Here is an 18755-nt window from a genome sequence, read left to right as displayed (position 1 = left end):
ATAATAGCAAGTAGTATTTAGTTTTTGAAGACTGAATACTTGTGAAAAACCAATATATGATGTTTCTGTGGCTCATGTAGAATCGGGCAGTAGCAACACCAAGGTCAAATTTTTATTTTAACTATCAGTAATAAGAACAATCATCTTGTGTTCAAACATGAGGGTGTAGTCACCGCATTGTCATTCTATTAAGAGCATAGTTGTTTCTGTGGTTTTGTTATTGTTCCTGACCAATGGTGCAGTTAGATTTTAAATAAGGCATGTCTGTATTGTTACCTGTCCTTCCTGTGTCAGGTTTCAGTTACTTTGGAGAACTTCCAGGACATCTCTCTGCCCATCCCGGGGAAAGAGGACCTTGCCAAGCTGCACTCTTCCTCCCACCAGACGGCTCTGGTAAAGGCTGGTTCCTGTGGAGAAGCCTACGCCCCTCAAGGATGGATCGCATTTGTCATGGAATATATCAAGAGGTATTGCGCATGCAGTTTTTCTATACACAATAGCATTTGGACATTTGTAAACTCAACCTGGTCAACATTGTAGACCAAGAAGTTTTGCCTTAAAAATAGCTACCAGAAGGGCTGCATGTTTCTTGTGGGCGAATGACTGTTTTTTTATTTATTTATTTATATTTTTGTAGCTGGTTCTGGGGGCCTGTGGTCACACTGCAGGATTGTCTGGCTGCCTTTTTTGCAAGAGACGAGCTTAAAGGTTTGTACAGAAATGAACCAGCAAACTTAACTAGTTGCTAATGAAATGCAGTTTTGAGATCGCTTTGTACATAATACATAACAAAGTGTTCGACATGGAAATCTTTCACTTCATATAACACAATATTTAGCCCATCAGTGGCGCAGTTCTTACCATGTGTTTGTTTTTTCAGGAGACAACATGTACAGCTGTGAAAAATGCAAGAAGTGAGTATGACCTTGTTTTAGATCTAAAAATGTGCTCCTAGGTGACGGTTATAGAAACTAACATTTAAACTTTGATTCTTCTTATTGTTTCAGGTTACGGAATGGTGTCAAATTCTGCAAAGTTCAGAGTTTGCCAGAGGTAAGAGCGATTATTTATTCTAGTGCTCTTAGACAGCCAGCTATAATGTTTTTAGGCAACTTTCTTAATCTTAAAGAACTTGTGTGTTTGATCAGGGTACTTTGAATCATGCTCTGAATTGTATTTAAATCTAGATTTTGTATTCAGACAGTTCAGTAATGAAACTTGAAGCAGCATACAGGAGGTGAACAAAATGAAAAATAGCGCAAAGACTTTTTGACATTGAGTTAACTGAGTTGCTAGTATTAATACAGCTCTAGATGCGAGTCACATTGGTTTTCAATTTAGAAGTTTGCACTTTAATAGGTAAGGTTGAGGACCGTAAGTAACAAAATTGCAAGTGACTCAGTCACAAAATCCTCAAAAATTCCTCCAGAAATGAATGTGTACAGCTTTGGCCCAGTGTTATCAAAGTCTGTCCATTGTGTCCATTGAATTCTTGAAACTGCTGTAATAAAACCACTTTATGCTGAAGCCTTGTGGCAAGGCTGCCTGTAAGTCACATAAAACCATGGACCCTTGGGTAATAATGATAATAATGTAATGGGCCATAGAGTCTGGTGAGTCATGTGTTTTCTACATCAAGTGGATTTATGTTTGGAGAGAGCCTGTTAAATGATGAGAGATCTGTAATGACATGGATGTCATTTGGTATGGGAGTCATTTGATCCGATGATTGCTCAGCACGTTTGTAGAATGGCCAGAAAATATGAGGCCATTTTACCGGATCATGTGCAACCGCTGTGCTTTCATGAAGTCTTTCAGGATAATAATACATCTTTTCACCGCTATAGAAAATCGTAATAACGATGTCAGATGTGTTTTATTTTTGCATGTATCCATAATCACGACATATAAACAACATTGAACTGAAGTTCTTAAGTGCAAAGTAGACATACCTTTAGAATACACTTTGGTGTCATTTTTTCTTTGTTCAGGGGTCCTGTAAGCCAGGGGTTCTCAAACTTTTTTGGGACCAGGGACCCCTTTAAGTTGAGAAAAGGACCCTTTCAAAATGATAACAGTTATTAAGCATATGTTTACCACACTCTTTGCACTCTTATTGAAGTATGTGTATTGTTTTTTCAAACTAAATACTTCAGACACGTTTCATGGTGATAAATAAAAAATATTCATATTAAATCATTTTAATCCCACTAATGTGCTTTCAAAACAATTTATTTCAAAAAGGTTTCTTTAGGTGATTTAAGTGTTCTAATAAAACAGCACAGTTTTATAATGTATAGCAAGCTCTGTTAAAACCTTAATGATGTATGAATTGTTGGAAACTGAAAAAAAATGACAGAGCTGCACCCCAGATAGCAACAAATTCTTGGCTGAAACTGTCTTAAATTTGGCATTACTTTTTTCGGCAGTCTTGTGTCAAACAGCATTAGGATAACTTTTGGTGTCTGTTTAGGCAAAAGAAACGAAAAGCCATGGATCAGTTTGGCTAAATCCTATCCTTTTTTAAAGCGGTTTCTGCCAATCTCATATTAATCTTGAGTACCTATAGAGTAGTATTGCATACTTTGTATCTTCAAAGACATGTATAAAAGACAGATACAGCTGCACGATTATTTCTGAAAACAGGCGAGCCCTAAACGCGTGCAGGGGGGGGGCGGGACTACAGCACGAGCACACAATACATCATCGCATTATCCCTGCAAAACTGTTGACCTTGATTCACTATAAGTTTGTGTTGTGTGACTTATGCACTTACTGTCAATAAAACACAGACATATGACTCAGTTTCACTTACCGTGTGCGGTTCATGACCGGCATCTTTTAGTGCTGGGACTGCTCCATCTATCAGTTTTAAACAATCTCCAAATCTAGCGTTATATCCATCGTTTATATAAAGTTCCTCACCAAAATGCAGTGAACAAACAAACACAGCTGAACTTCGCGAACGCAGTGCTCTTTCTCTCTTGCTCCAGCTGGTTGACGTGTGCGCATGCTCCTGCTCTCCCTGGTTGACACGCGTGGGTGTGCTTTTCCAGGAGAATTGTCCAATAAGGCACTAAGAAAAGTTGTTACGTTAGGGAATTTCATGTTCGAAAAAATACTTTCCAAATCCTATACGAACGCTGGGGAAGTGTACCGAGCACAGAAATACTACGTATTACGTCCAACTCGTTTTTGACAAGTTGACCATGTCAAGCATAAGAAGCCAGCACGTTTAACATTGTAAAGAAGTCAGAATGCACGAAACACTGTGGCACCTCCCCTTTAAGGAAAGTATTAGGCCAGATTGTAGAATAATTTTGTGTCCCAGAATAAATGTACTTGTTATAAAAATGATGTCCATTAACAAAATTACATTTCTTCCTGCTCATTTTTACTCATTTTAAGTCCACTGCACACCACTTATCGCCAAAGTCTGTTTTCATTCATTTTTCCTCTTTATTTATTTACCTCATTCAGACTAGAATGTTGTGCTGCGTTTCATTGTGAGTAGTGGTCACCATCTTTATTTTGTTCTCAATGCAGTGACATGATAGGAAACATCCTAAGCGACCGTTAATCAAATATTTAGTTATTTTCTGTCAATGCTACTTCTCTCCTTCTCCCAAATTTTATGACATGAAGGTAATGTCAGTATTACTTTAATACAAACAATGTTATCAGAGTGAAGCAAGTCGATTTTTGTAGGTTATGATATCTATTAATGATATCTTTTTATAAACTTGGATTGGTTGCTGTGGCGTTGCTTACTTTTTTGGCTGGTGAAGTTTTTAAAAACAAGACGTCTGGATGAACTGTTAGTAGATTGTAGTGCACAAAAATGTAGTTTGTTACCGAGACAACGACGTGACACAGATATTTGTATTATTAAAGTGTTTTAATTGCATACTTATTGTACTGTATGTAGTATCTGTTTTTTAGATGCATTACAAAATGAGTGTCATTGATGCGTGCTGATCTGTTTCGCTACTAAAATGAAGATGACTCAATCACTCTTTAATTGATCACGACTTTAATTAAAAACACATTTTATTGTTGAAGGTTTGCGTTGAAAGGACGTTAAAACGATGGCTCATCAGGAGCATTTCCCATTTATTTAATAGAGCATTTGGGCATCCTGTACCAAAATCGCGGCGTGGTGGCTTTAGGTTTGTTCTGGGATATTTGTTGTTTATGACATCACAGAGGTTGCTCTCTAGTGATTGAAAGTCTGTTTCTTCCCTGCGAACCGGATCTTTCAGACAGTTCGTTTCAATGAACCGGTTCACCGATTTTTTTACGCCCTAACGTAATGACATCAATCGCCATGACGTAGCGCATCAAGTCTATCATCCCGGCCGGCTGGGATAAAAATACATTCGGTACATTCAAATAAATCTGTAATCATAAATGTCAGTAAACATAAAACTATAATATTTTTAGTCTTAAAGGTGTAAAATGAATAAATTAATCTTCATCAGCGTTTTACAAAAACTGTAGACGGTTTCATCTAGGGATGCACCAAATGTTCGCCAACCGAAAATATTCAAAAAAAGCATGTTCGGTGTGATGTGATATGATCAAGCAGCAACCAGCGCAGAGGGAGAGAGATAGAGAGAGCGCTTTATTAATGCAGCAAACGTGTCGGCAGTGTGTGGACTCTTGGAGTGTCAGAGAAAGACACAGCACGGAACTTGTCGCGCCAGAGTAAATTTCTGAATGAAAGCGTCTTTACCGGTCGGTAACTTGTGTATGTGCATCACAGCAATGAGTGCACCTTAGAGAACAGCAACAGTCAGCTTTTGTGGGACGTCAGTTAGACGTGAACTGAAATGGTTGTCAGTCAGAAATTCAGAATTGCTTGCATGGGTGTTTTTTTTTCTTCTTTTTTTTCTTCTTTAAAGCGGCCCTAACACACACAGTTTCTGCCAATCTCATATTAATCTTGAGTACCTATAGAGTAGTATTGCATACTTCGTATCTTCGAAGAGTACTTAGTTTGATCACATTTATAAAAGATAGATACAGCTGTACGATTATTTACGAAAGCATACGGCGCGTGCAGAGGGAGAGGGGTAGGCTGAACTAAAGCACGTGAGCACCAATTGACAACAAAACACAGACATCAGTTTCATTCACCGCATGCAGTTCATGTCCGGCATCTTTTAGCGCTGGGACGGCTCCATATATCAGTTTCAAACGATCTCCAAATCCAGCGTTATATCCACCATTTATATAACATTCATCACCCAAATGCAGTGAACAAACAAACACCTGAACTTCGCGAACGTATGCTCTCTCTCTGAAAGTGACGTCTGCGTATGCTCCTTCTCCTGCTCTCTTTGCTGCCGCGTGCTTTTCCGGGAGAATTGTCCAATAAGGGACTAAGAAAAATTGTTACGAAAAAAACTTTCCGAAACCTGTACGATCGCTGAGGGAGTGTATCGAGCACAGAAATACTACGTAATACAGCCAACTCATTTTTTGACAAGTTGACCATGTTAAGCATGAGAAGACAGCACGTTTAACATTGTAAAGAAGTCAGAATGCATGACACACCGTTGCACAACCCCTTTAAATAATTTTGCAGTGTTGCCTAAAATAATCCAACAGTTTTAGTTTATTCATATTTTTATATTATAACGTTGAATGACACTTTTTGATGAAGTGTACAGAGTAGCCTACAGTACATTCTTTCAGCACTCAGTTATAGGCCTAATATAGGCCATTCAAGAAGGGAGAGGGCTCAATTTTTAACATACTTGTTTTGCTCAATTTTATTTTAAGGTATATTGTACTGTATTATATTGAAAATTAAGACAAAATATAAAAAACTAATTTTGACCATTCAGTTTATGCAATAGTGAAAAAAATTGGCTAAATAAATAGAAGAAATACGAAAAGCCATGTTCGGTGTTTGGTAGGGATGGGTATCGTTAAGATTTTATTGATATCGATACTGTCGATATCGATATCGCTCTATAATTTGATGCAAAAACACGATGTGAAAAGATGTTAAACATTTTAGATATAACGGTTTCTTTATTACAGCTGAGCTTTAGAACTGCAGTTTACAAATGCTTCTGAGCAAACAGAAAATGCCACATAACAAAATGTGTGTGTGTTCCTTAGCATACCATTTACGGCACTTAGCCTGTGCATAGGAGCACATCATAATGTAATTCAACATATTTACTTTACATCACTATGGTTATTTGGCTGGTAGACCGTATTTCTTTTTTCCTTTCTGGTTTTAGGTCTACATAAATTTAAGTACTATTTTCTAAGCAAGTACTATTTTTTAATTATATGTACAATTTTTTTTATAATTTTACTAGCACATTTACTTCAATTTACTAAAGTAAGTAAATATATTTTTAATTATTAAAAACAATGTTATAACTTGTTCTCAAATAAAGGACTTTTATTTTGACGGGTTGCCGCAAAGTTGTGTTTGACGGAAGCTTCCTCGTTGTGAAACTTTTCACGAAATTTCATTTCGGTGCATCCCTAGTTTCATTTTAACAACATAAACAAACGTTACTGGGCATGCGCACTTTTGTGACCGCAATTGAACTTCCGGTACACGTTCACAAACAATAGTGCCTGTAGATTATTTCTGATAACAAGCAAAAGAAACCGAGAACGGTTACTTAGCTAAACTTGTCTCTCCAATATTTTGACTTTAGACTGCGATACCAAGCTCAACCACTAGATGCCAATGTACCATATGGTTTCTTTAAATGCAACCGAACTACAGGACCCATTCAACAAATTGTTTATTTAATAAAATGAACATACAACAAAATTCAACAAATCGTTAAAGTAAAATAATAATAAAAAAGAATATTAACATAAATTAAATTAAATATAAATAGATATATTATTAGACACATTATTAGCCAAACACAAACCGGAAGTTAACTGGTGGTCAGGTGCGCACGCGTCTGATGAAACGGTCTATTTGATCCATGCATAATCCAATAAGATTTATTTGTTATTCAAAAAAAATACTTTTCGCCAGATTGCTCCACTTATTTAAGTGAGTAATTAAAGTAATTTGTGATTAAGTGCTTAGTGGAGACGCGAACTGTTTAGAACGATTCAGTACGATTTGGTGAACCGGATTGACAGGTTCACTGACAAGAACCGGTTTAAAAGAATGAGGCAAGCAGCACTCGCATTTCCTTCAGAAAATTTACCAATAATTATTTTGTCCTGATACTCTCTTGCAGTTGTTATTTTTGGAAATATTCCAACCATCTCGTGCTGTGTTAAAATGCTCCCTGCTGTTTCCCAACAGATTTTGTGCATTCACCTCAAGCGCTTCAGACATGAACTCATGTTCTCCACTAAAATCAGCACTCATGTGTCCTTCCCCTTGGAAGGCCTAGAAATGCAGCCCTTTCTAGCCAAGGACAGCTCCGCCCAGACCACCACCTACGACCTGCTCGCAGTCATCTGTCACCATGGCACTGCCAGCAGTAAGTCGGGACTTGCATAGATGGGGATGGCTGTTTAGTGATGCAACAGTAAAGCGAGGTTTAGTAAATGATGTATAGAAGTGGGAACAATAGGATTAGGATGTGTCAAGAGCCAGATTCGAATTTTTGCGTGCATGTTTCAATCCCACAGCTCCGTGTGCTGGATGTGAATTAACCAGTAGACATGACCTGTATGCCTTTCTTCTGCAGAACACAAAACAAGATATTTTGAAGAATATTTGTAACCAAACGGCAGTACCCATTAACTTGCATTGGTTTTGTGTTCATACAATGGAAGTAAATGGGTTGTTCAGTTACCAACATTTTTCAAAATATCTTCTTTTGTGTTCTTGAACTTATTTTGTAAACGGAGTTACTAGTGTATTGGTACTAGTGTTGAATATGTACACTGTAAATTCACAAACTGTAAAATAAAGTTCAGCTGAATAAGGTTTGTTGCATTGGCTGTTGGCCACCCTGCGAGAACAAAACATGTTGATCAACCACAAATTTTTTATTTCTTGTGGTTTACTTTTTTAGGTGGTCACTATATTGCATATTGCCGGAATGAACTGAACCAGCTGTGGTACGAGTTTGACGACCAGAGCGTCACTGAAGTATCGGAGTCCTGTGTTCAAAACGCTGAGGCATATGTGCTGTTTTACAAGTAAGAAAATCCACATATGCATCACAGATGTTTGGCATTTTTGTGCTATTCTTGCCATTTTTCAAATCAAGCTTGAAGGATGTATATTGTATTCAGTGGAGACTTGAGCATATTTTCATTGTAGCCTGGTTTAGTGGTTAAACATCAAGCATGTTTTTAAATAGCAGCTCAAGGTTCTGGTGAGCAGGACAAATGGCCTTGAGTCTTACTGTGAATCTCAATTCTGTGCTGAAGTGTGTGTGTTGGTGAATGTCCCTGGTGTTATTTGTGTATGTGTAACAGGAAGAGTAATGATGAGGCACAGAAGGAAAGGCGGAAGGTGACTGGTCTGCTCAACATGATGGAACCCAGCCTCCTGCAGTTTTACATCTCACGCCAGTGGCTCAACAAGTTTAAAACTTTCGCTGAGCCAGGACCGATCACCAACCATGACTTCCTGTGTGCGCACGGAGGTGAGGATCACTCTCATAAGACCTAGTCGTCACTTAACCCTGTAACCAATATAACATATTTTGAAAGCCACAGACGGATCAGATACAGTTGTGGATTAAACCAGCATCAGAGGTCAAGCAGGGTGCCTCCACATCCTTTTCTCTGATTATGTTTGTTTTTCTCTCTTCCTGTGTCTTTTATTCTACAAAGTAAACGTGAGAGTGCAGAATGAGGTCAGCGAATACACTGTAAAAAAAATGGTTGAATCAACTTGAAATAACAAGGCAACCTATCACAAGCACGTTTTTGAGTTAATTTAACAAACAGAGACTGAAGTCCACCCAACTTAAAATAAATATGTTTAAGTCATTAGTTGTCACAACATAGTCAAGTTTACCTACACTGTTTTTGTAAGTTGTTTGTACATTTTGGCCAAAAACCTGAGAATCTAAGTCCAGTCAACAAAATAGTCTTTGTTAGAAACGTGTTTAGGCAAATTTTGTTTAGTATATGCAAAACAATCCTTTGACTCGTTTAACTAAAAATTTGATGTTCAAGTTACTTATTTATCTTTGAAGGGAGAACTTTTTTTAGTGAATCTTTTCAGAAAGCATTTCAAAGACCTTTTCCTTCCCTTGATCCTGAAACGTTTGAACTGGTTGATATGTGCTGAATTTAAAGGAAAAGATCTGATAGACGATCAACGATTGAAGCAGCTCTTCATTATGATTAAGCTCAAAATGTGTAATTCAATTCAAACGATGCGTGTTGTTTTAAACTAAAGTCAACGTGCCTCTTGACAGGTATTCCACCAAACAAAGCAACGTCCATTGATGATCTCGTTGTGATGCTTCCGCAGAACGTATGGGATCATCTGTATAGCAGGTATGAGTTTGATGCTTGAGTATGGATTCTTAAATCTTTGGTTGTTATTACATGCTCATTGTTGACTCGCTGTTGATTAGGTATGGAGGTGGCCCAGCTGTCAATCATTTGTACGTCTGCCACACGTGCCAGACAGAGATCGAGAAGCTGGAAAAGCGACGTAAGAACGAACTGGACATGTTTGTGCGGGTAAGAGCTGCAATTCTGGAAATCGTAAAGAACAACGGTATAGACCGTTTCTGTCTTTTCAGTCTGGGCTGCTATATGTCCTATATAAGGCACATACACATATACACACCCAGCACCATTTAGACCGAGAACAGAGATTCTCTGTTTTTTTCTGCAGTGGTGCAGTGAAATGTTTTATGAAGTGATGATCAGCTCAGAGTTTCTCAAATCATCTTATGTGTTCTTTTTCCTCTCTATCTCTCTTCTGTCCTTCATCTAGTTCAATAAGGCGTTTCAGGAGGAGGAGTCTCCTGTAGTGATATACTGTATCAGCATGCAGTGGTTTCGGGAATGGGAGGGCTTTGTCAAAGGCAAGGACATTGGTAAGTCAGTTCCTTTGGTGATAATGTTTCTGAAAGTTTGAAATGGAATTTTAGGATATATTGTTTTGCAGATATTGGTAAATTAGTCCTCAAAGTATTACTTTATAACTGTTGGTTGAGGTATTGTATTGGGTGTGTTTTGAAGACTGATGATCTTGTGTCTTTCAGACCCACCAGGGCAAATTGATAACTCAAAGATCGCTGTAAATAAAAACGGACACATCACATTAAAACCAGGTAAAGTTTATCATCATACAATTTATGTTTCATCTGTAATGTCATCATAAAACAGCATTTATAACTCATTATACTTACCTAAGATCATATTTCTTGAGTGAAACAGAATATTTAATGGTAAAATAAATGAGGCACAGAGTAGATTGTAAAGATTGTTCTGTATATGACAAATACAAGGGCTTTTTTTTTCAATCTATTGCAATAAAGTGCACTGATGAAATCACAATAAAAATATGTAATCGAGAAGTAAATGCATCGATGTTATATTCGAGGAGCATGTTTAGTTTGTCGAATTCCCATCATAAATTTCTTATCATAAAACCCTTCCACTGGTTTATTGATTTAACAGGTGCCGATTCAGGCCAAATATCCGAAGAAACCTGGAACTTTCTTTATTCCATCCACGGAGGAGGGCCGGTGGTGACCGTGCGGCCAAGCGTCAGCCATCCGGAAACGGAGAACTATCAAGCAGAAGAGAAAATTCAAGTGGAGACGCGCTCCGTGTAGTTGCTTCCGCACTGCAAAGGGACCGAGAAACTGTTATTTTGCACTTCACTTATGTTTCTAAGCATTCGAGCAAAGGACCTTGCAGCTTCACCTCGATACACATGTACACACATACCTTCCACATTTGACTGTTCTTTATAGCAGATACTTCTGTGCTTTGTATATACTGTGCATATCCACATCCTATTGGCTGAAGTTAGACCTAAGGCACATTGTTACGGCACGTTAATGCATTTGATTTTTATGTGTGACTGCCTTTTTCCTTTCCCTAAAACCAAATAGTCCAATATATGTGTCGATTGGAAGAAGTGAAGAATTCCAGTGCATCTTTCTGTAGATATTGTCCGGGTAACAACTCCTTTAAGGAAATTAAATATGTCGTCTTAGTAGATCAAGTCTCCATGTTTTGTACAAAGGTATGAAGGGATACAAAATGCTACGTAGTCTCAGGAAAGAACAGTTTTTTGTTTTGCACTGTACTGTAGATTCAAAGGCGTGCATGCTTCAGCTCTGATGTTCTATGTGTATTTGAATGTACTAGTGCTTAAGAAACGCACTTTCCTGCACTAAATATTATTTATTCCAGAGGGGTATGTTTATTTCAGCATTCATAGACATTTTCTTTGTTAGAAAATGATTTGGCAAACTCCTTTCGAGCAAATGCACGCTAATAGGAATGATGTGGGACATTATGCTGGCAAGAAGATCGATTCGTTTTTGTGTTTCATAGCTGTGCTACTCGATTGCATGTAGATGCAACAATAAGGCACACGTTGGAGAAAATCAATGGCTGTCTTGTTTAAAAATTTTCTGTGAAGGAAGAAAGTGGCTCAATTAAATCATGCTGCATCAGATGTGTACAGTCAAGGCATTATTTAATGTATAGAAGGATGTGATGTTGTTTTCAATATTGTCCACAAAGATGCAAGCTGTAACTCAGTGGCTAATATTAAACCCAAAACATATACCGTGGAAATCAATGTGGCATCATTTTTACCCGCTTTTCAGAATCAGAATCAGAATCCGAAGAGCTTTATTGCCAAGTGTGCTTGCACACACAAGGAATTTTCTTTGGTGTTGGAAGCTTCTAGTACAGACATTCAACACAATGACAATACAATATAATACGATTTACAGTCTAAAACATTCTAAATTGTGCATATAAAATTTAATGCATTTTAACTCTTTGTGTGCTGAAAATCACTGATAACCCCATGTAAGGAATTTCTACCTCTTAAATTGACGTTAGCATTTAATTATCCTATTTTCAAAAAATGATATTTTTTTGTCTTTGTCCCAGACAATGTACTTCAGTGGGTTTTGGTTTTATTTACATTAGCATCATTGGTAATTCTCGTTACCGTAATACAATTGATTCTTGGAGTAACAGTCAAACTATGGCCAGTAGCTACATGTTATTGACAGGTTGCTTGAGAATCACCCATAGAGTAAAATACAGCAGCACTGAAGATTTAGCTTAGTCGTACAGCACTGGTTTTTGTTTTGACTTCAGGCTTTAATGGATAAAGAGACCTTGAAAGCCCATCGTTTCCATTCATAGAAAAAAATCAATAAGACTATTCATCCAAGTAATGTTCTTTATAACATAAAGCTGAACTGGTCAGTCAGATGAGTGCTTACAGTAGTGCTCTGGAGAGCCGGGCGGTCATTATGAAAGCAAGCGTGTGGGCCGCGGCTGCTGTCCTGTACAGTAGCGCAGTGAGCGGGATTGTGGGATCACATTCAACAGCAGTGCCGAGAGAGAAAAAACATGGCGGCTGCCGAATGTGCAGCAAACGATTTGCGGAAGTGAGGTAAGTGTAATTCTGTAGCTTCATAAACCCTTTACATTGAATTATATGTCACTCAAGTCCAATTCCCTGACTTTTTTCTCCGAGTTGAAGCAGAGTCTGACTTACAAACCGCTCCAAATGTAGCAGTTCGAGCGGATTTGATGGGCAAAGTTGTTGCGGCGATCAGTTGAATGTGCACGCTGCCCCCGCTCCTCTGTAGTGTTAAACGCTAGCATGTTAGCTTCGACATTTAGGCCCTTTCATTTTTTAAAGTTCTCTGATCGCTGCTTGTGCCGGTTTTGTTTACGTGCCATGGAAAACAGCCCACGTTTTTTAGTTAACAAGTGGTCTATAATTGCGTGGAAGTGCTGCAATGGGTGCGCCAAATTCATTAGCATTTAGCATGCTACAATGAGTATCGTTTTATTAGTGTAGAACTCGCGAGCGCTTTTAGCCGTGATGCTAATTAGTGGGTGAGTTGTGGAAAAGAAACCGTTTACTTCATATTGCGTGGCGATAAACAAGTAACGTGTGTTTTATTGTGTGTGGTGCAAATTGAAAGTGCTTGCGCTTTTGCGCATCCTGTAAATGCAGTAGTTAGCAGGTGAGCTAATAAACCATGCAGACACTCGTTTGTTTTGTCCATTTAGAGTCCGTAGCGGCGTTGCTAATGGTCAATTATGGAACTGGTAATGACTTAATGTATGTTTATACTTGATTTGTTAGCTGCATTAAACAAATGGGTTGCATTTTAAACTCTTTCGGTATTCGAGTTCGGTCAGAAGTCCCCAGAGCTTGAGAAACGTGCACACGGGCGTATGGGAAAGTAGCGCGATGCGCTTTGCAGCCGGTTTGCACATCATGCCAAGCCGCGGATGCGGTGATGCCGGAGAGGCCCATTAAACGCAGTTGAAGGAGAAAATGTTACTTCTTAAGGTGAAATTACGTCCTAGATAGATAACGGTGAGTTAACAATTTGCAGTTTTGTTCGAGACACACTGTCTATATGTGGTTCTGTCAAGTTTAAAGAGGCAACCCCGTTCCAAAGAAAACATGTCATCCCGAGAACATGTAACGTTATTAAAACTAGGGTTATGGTTTTTAAATACAGCGTTGCACTTGTTTCTCTGAGTCCACTGAAAACCACAGCTGACTTAGTGTTTTAACGTTCGGCGGGACACATGTTGTCATTTGGACTGACTTGGGTTGTATTGTGTTAGTACATTGGCGAGCACGTGTCAATTTAAAGTTCTTTACACCACGTGCGCTAGTTGCTCGATCATCCAGGAAGTTTAAAATTCTTAACGTGCGCAACAGAATGATTAAATCGTCACATTAACGGCTGTAAATGTAAACGGTGGGAAAGTTTGAGGAGAGTTTGTCGTCATCTCCCTCTGCAACGGCTCCAGCTCCTTGTGTTTTGTTGTTACCTGTCATTGGTTGATAAACAGAGGTGTTTAATTGTCTTTCATCGTCTAACGTAAGCAAAAGTGTAAATATATAAAAAAAATGTGTGAATATCATTGTTGAGGCATCACCTGTGTAACGTATGACATATACACCATATGCTGACTCATTTTTTAAATATATTTTAGGAATAGTTACCCCACCCTATTGTACCCACCCTATTGTACCCACCCTCATGTCATCCCAAATCGTGTTGCAGTTAATTGTCATGTATAACACATGAGAAATGTTTAAAAAAGACCTTTTCGTAGCTCTTTCTATAAATTCATAGTGGTTTTAGGAGGTGCTGGGGTGAGTTTTGGGTGATGTATGTTTTTCATTATGTCTAAATGTAGATGCACTAAGTCTGTCCTGGGAAAAACATTATTAGCGAATAGCAGAATAGCTGTCGTGTGGCTTTAGAAGACATGGGATTATAACACAAATTGAATGGACTTTTATGGTGTTCCACAGAAGTAATAATGGTATACAAATTGCTAACAACATAGAGGTTTTTTGGTGAACTCTTCTATTAACTCAGCATTTTCACCTTTGGACAATGCCAAATGACATAAAGCTTTGCTATTGGTTCTCATAAGAACAATAAGTGCCACTGCACAGATGGCCTGATGGGGTCCAAGTAATTTTCTCTAGTGTCTATAACTAAGGCAGCCTGTAATCCTGAGATTTCAGTTTTTGTTATGCTAAAACTGAGCGATGAATGGACCAAGTACACTTCAAGTGAGATCCATGTGTCTCAAGTGAGATTTATCGCATATTCTCTTCCAGATGGATGAACACATTTAGATTTTATTAGCAATTTTTCATTTATTCTCCCTTTGTAGTCACAACAGGGTTTTTTGGTCAATAGAAGTTTCGTCTTGGGAGTGCTATTTAAAGGAATAGTTTACTAAAAAATTAAAATCATTTATCCACCCTCATGTTGCTCAGACCCCATCAGACTTCATCACCACTTTCTTACATGGACCGTAAAACATGCTCCAAAGTAATTAAAGTAATTACGGTTACATCCCTCAGCATACTTTGTTATTTAGTGTTTTGCTCCTTTATCAAGGCTCTTAAGAGATGCAACCTAACCTGCAATTGGGTCATTTGAGTTTCCCTGATGCGCATTATACACAAATGAGTCATGTCAGAAAGGCAGTAGCCATGTGTGATGATATTAGCGGTGACTCTTAGCGAAGAGTTCATGACGAAGCTCAGTTTATCTCTGATCATTTATGATAATTATGATGACTGATTGTCCCGAAAAGGAAAACTGGTCCAACATCATTTAGATTACTGCGATCACTGGATATTTTTCTTTTTACGTTTGAGAATTGCAAGAAAATATGTGAACCACTCAAAGTATACAGGGACTTCAAATATAAAAATATACCAGCCTATGTGTGGGTGCCAGCTCAAACCACGGGTTTGGATTTGTTGTGTGGAAAAACAGGGCTTTTATATTCTGGAGAGAGGAAAATATATTATAATAGTTAAATCGACGTTGGTAGTAATGCGAAATCATGTTTTCAAACATTTTAGAGCTTTAGTATTAAGACGTGACACCACCCTTTCTGCCTGTTTTCTGTCTTGTCTTTTATATGCATGGTCAAATCACATTAAACGCTCAGCGGGAGGCTTCAGTGTGTGAATGAGGGATGCATGTAGGACTCTTCTCAGGTGCCTCTTGTTTTTGAGACAAAACAAATGTCAGAAGGGCAAAATCTTAATTCACTGTTTGTCATTTAGATCGCTGTAATAGTACATGGCAGTGATTGTTTTTTTCGGTGTGCTGTGGATGAATGCATGAAATACCCACTTGTGTGGAAATGTTCCGATATGGATCAGCAAGTGTTTAACAGGGCTGATTTATGTTTGTTGTGTTTGTAGGTCAACTGCCTATGTAATAAAACTAAAATGATCCCTATCTTTCTCACGTTTGTCCTAGACGTATCCTCTTGCATGGTCATAGTGGAATGGAGGCAATTGAGAAATTTAATACGGTTTAATGTAATTTGTCACACTTGAATCTTCTGTTTGACTTCAGTACCACACACTAATTATTAGGGGTGGGGGAAAAAATCGATATGGCGATTTATCGCGACATTTCAGCCCGTGAGACTAGGGATGTAACGATTCACCGTGAGCCGGTTGAAAATCGATTATAATGTGTGACGATTCAAATCGGTTGAAGTATGAACTGAATCACAATACATTTTTTGAACAGCAGGGGCCGCTATTTTCACTGCAGACATGCTGATATTTCTTAAATGCAAAAAAATCTAAGAAAAGCACAGACAGTATTAGTTTGTTTATATTAAAGAGACCTTCTCTATTATTAATTTGTTTTAAAATTGCAGTTTAGTTTTTGTTATTTGAAATAAAACATAATTTTACTATACAAAGAAACGTGAAGCATTTAAGAAATAATGCAAGGGAAGTTGTTCATTTTTAATTTGTTTCAACTCATTTTGTAAAAATAAATCGTGAGTAAATCGTGAATAAATCGCATCGTGAGATCAGAATCGTGCATCGCATCGTGAGCTGAGTGAATCGTTACATCCCTACATGAGGCGTTATCGATACTCTGGCACAAAGTATTGATTTTTTTTCAAATACAAAAGATCTAAATTCATACCTACACTGTGCTTACCAGAAAGGCAGTACCCACATATTTCTTGTGGTGACGCTCCCAGATTTCAGATGGTCAGATGAACGGAAATTGTAATTCACAGCGGAGAAGAAATACGAGCATAATGGCGGACCAACAACAAATTAGAGATGCGCCAGCGTCTTTTAAATCAAAAGTTTGGGTGCACTTTGAATTTCGTAGTGAATGTAAATAAGTAGGCGTGGTAAACTCGGCGCTCTGCAAGTTGGGAATACTCTTTTGACCTTCTTTCAGTCTGTAGTTTCGTGATTCGCTCCAGTCCGGCGCTTTCTCTCTCGTGCAGTGCTCGTGCAGGGGTGCAGGTATCTGCGCGTGCATATTAAAAAAGCTCATTCTCATGTATTTCAGAAGTCAGATTGTTTTGTAAAGCTTTACTAGTTTTTATAAAGTTCAACTTTAGGCAAGCCGAGGTGAAACTTGCGTTGAAATGCGCGATGATCCTCATAGCGTGAGCGCTTTGACGTGACGCGCCGCAAACCCCCGTTTTGAAAGACGCGTGTGGAGTCACCAGAGACTCACAGTCCAAAGACAAGCGCAAGAATAAACAAACCTAAAGACAGAGAGTCGCAACACACTAAAAATGCCATCTAATAGATCCTTTTTTCCCTTCATTTACAGATGTCGTGATGTATTGTTATAGAATTGCCAAGCAATATATCGATTATCGCAGAATCGGCGCATTGTGATATTATCGTATCGAAAATTTTGCATATTTTAAAGGTAAATGCTGCAATCTGGTGCGTTTTAAGAGCAACATTAAGTGACTCAATCTATAAGAATACAATAGCTATAGTAGTAATTTAATCATTGGCTCCATAGATATAAATGGGGATAATAGGGTACAACACATGGTAAAATGGGAGTTCACAAACAGTGAAAACATGTAGAGCATGAGCCATCAAAAAATGTAGCAAAAAAGTGTTTAACAGTTAAACTAATTTATTTATTACCATTAGTGGTGCAACGGATCATCATTGATCCGTGATCCGTTCGGATCAATATCTTCGGTTCGGCACACACGTGATCCGCGGATTGATTTATGGAAAAAAAAGTTTTGCGCATGTTCAGTCCACACACAGCGTGGTCATGGCGAGCGGAGGAACGGAGGAGCTTGAACGCCCCGCGTCATTTAAATCCCCTGTATGGGAGCATTTTGGCTTCCCTGTCAAATATAATGATGAAGGAAAGAGGTTAGTGGATAAAACCGTGACGGTGTGTAGGCACTGTGGCACAAGAAAGACATATGACAGTGGAAACACATCAAGCATGGCCACGCATTTGAAGCGACCCCGGTGTTTCACTGACAGGAGTGAAAACGAAGGCTGCTCAACAACCGCTTATCACCGCGGCATTTAAGCAGCCACTTGTTGCACAATCAGACCAGGCTAAAGCCATCACAAACGCTATCGGTGTGTTTATAGGTGCCGACATGAGGCCATATTCGGTTGTGCAAAACGAGGGCTTTAAACACATGCTGAAAGTGCTTGAGCCACGTTACGACATCCCGTCGCGCACCCACTTCAGCGAAAAGATTGCGAAGTTGATTTTATATATTTTAATTTAATAATTTAAAAGAGTTAATAAACAAAAAGACAAAACTTATGTTTATTTGTCTTGTCTTTTTTTTTTTTGCTGATCCGAAAAATGATCCGATCCGTGACTCTGATCCGAGGAACGATCCGAACCGTGAGTTTTTTGATCCGTTGCACCCCTAATTACCATATATTAAAACGCGGGCAGGGCATCGGGCCTTTTTCTCAGTGCCATTGTCCCACTCCCCTGCATGGCAGTATCACTTTACTATCCGGACCAGACTGAGCATGCATACATTATTATGATGCAGCTAGGACTGTGACGGTGGCAGTTGGACAAATGGACAAATCAACAGCGGTGGTTTGGGAAATATATTTTATTTATATAAATAATATTTATATTATTATATTTGCGTGTAGCAACCACATGACGAGTGGAAGAGAAATATGGACCTTATTTAAATACTTGAAATTGTTAAATAGTTAAATACTTGAAATTGAAATGTGATATCTTTAAGAATCGGCTGAAAGTACATCTCTTCCG

At 38.4% G+C, this 18755-nt stretch overlaps 2 protein-coding genes across 3 annotated transcripts in view; both read left to right on the top strand.

Annotated features, from left to right (window-relative positions):
- usp33 (ubiquitin specific peptidase 33) overlaps nucleotides 1–11756 on the top strand; it is a 30860-nt gene extending 19104 nt beyond the window's left edge. Inside the window, exons 13-24 of the mRNA XM_057333888.1 lie at nucleotides 295–467; nucleotides 638–708; nucleotides 881–914; nucleotides 1008–1053; nucleotides 7304–7484; nucleotides 8025–8151; nucleotides 8434–8603; nucleotides 9387–9468; nucleotides 9549–9657; nucleotides 9917–10019; nucleotides 10188–10256; nucleotides 10606–11756. Of these exons, the coding sequence (XP_057189871.1) occupies nucleotides 295–467; nucleotides 638–708; nucleotides 881–914; nucleotides 1008–1053; nucleotides 7304–7484; nucleotides 8025–8151; nucleotides 8434–8603; nucleotides 9387–9468; nucleotides 9549–9657; nucleotides 9917–10019; nucleotides 10188–10256; nucleotides 10606–10763 (1323 nt within the window). The 3' untranslated portion in view covers nucleotides 10764–11756. The remainder of the gene's footprint in view (nucleotides 1–294; nucleotides 468–637; nucleotides 709–880; nucleotides 915–1007; nucleotides 1054–7303; nucleotides 7485–8024; nucleotides 8152–8433; nucleotides 8604–9386; nucleotides 9469–9548; nucleotides 9658–9916; nucleotides 10020–10187; nucleotides 10257–10605) is intronic.
- Nucleotides 11757–12361: 605 nt separating this feature from the next.
- zzz3 (zinc finger, ZZ-type containing 3) overlaps nucleotides 12362–18755 on the top strand; it is a 31037-nt gene continuing 24643 nt past the window's right edge. Inside the window, exon 1 of one of the 2 annotated variants that reach the window (XM_057334748.1) lies at nucleotides 12362–12577. The gene's annotated coding sequence lies outside the window, so the exon portion shown is untranslated. Of the gene's footprint in view, nucleotides 12578–13105; nucleotides 13520–18755 lie in introns of those variants that run through there. The other variant, XM_057334749.1, reaches the window with a different exon arrangement.

This window comes from Triplophysa rosa, linkage group LG5 (assembly GCF_024868665.1).
Source record: "Triplophysa rosa linkage group LG5, Trosa_1v2, whole genome shotgun sequence".
Taxonomy (NCBI): Eukaryota; Metazoa; Chordata; class Actinopteri; order Cypriniformes; family Nemacheilidae; genus Triplophysa; species Triplophysa rosa.
Note: the sequence above shows the minus strand (reverse complement) of the source record. Positions and strands in the feature narration are given on the sequence as shown.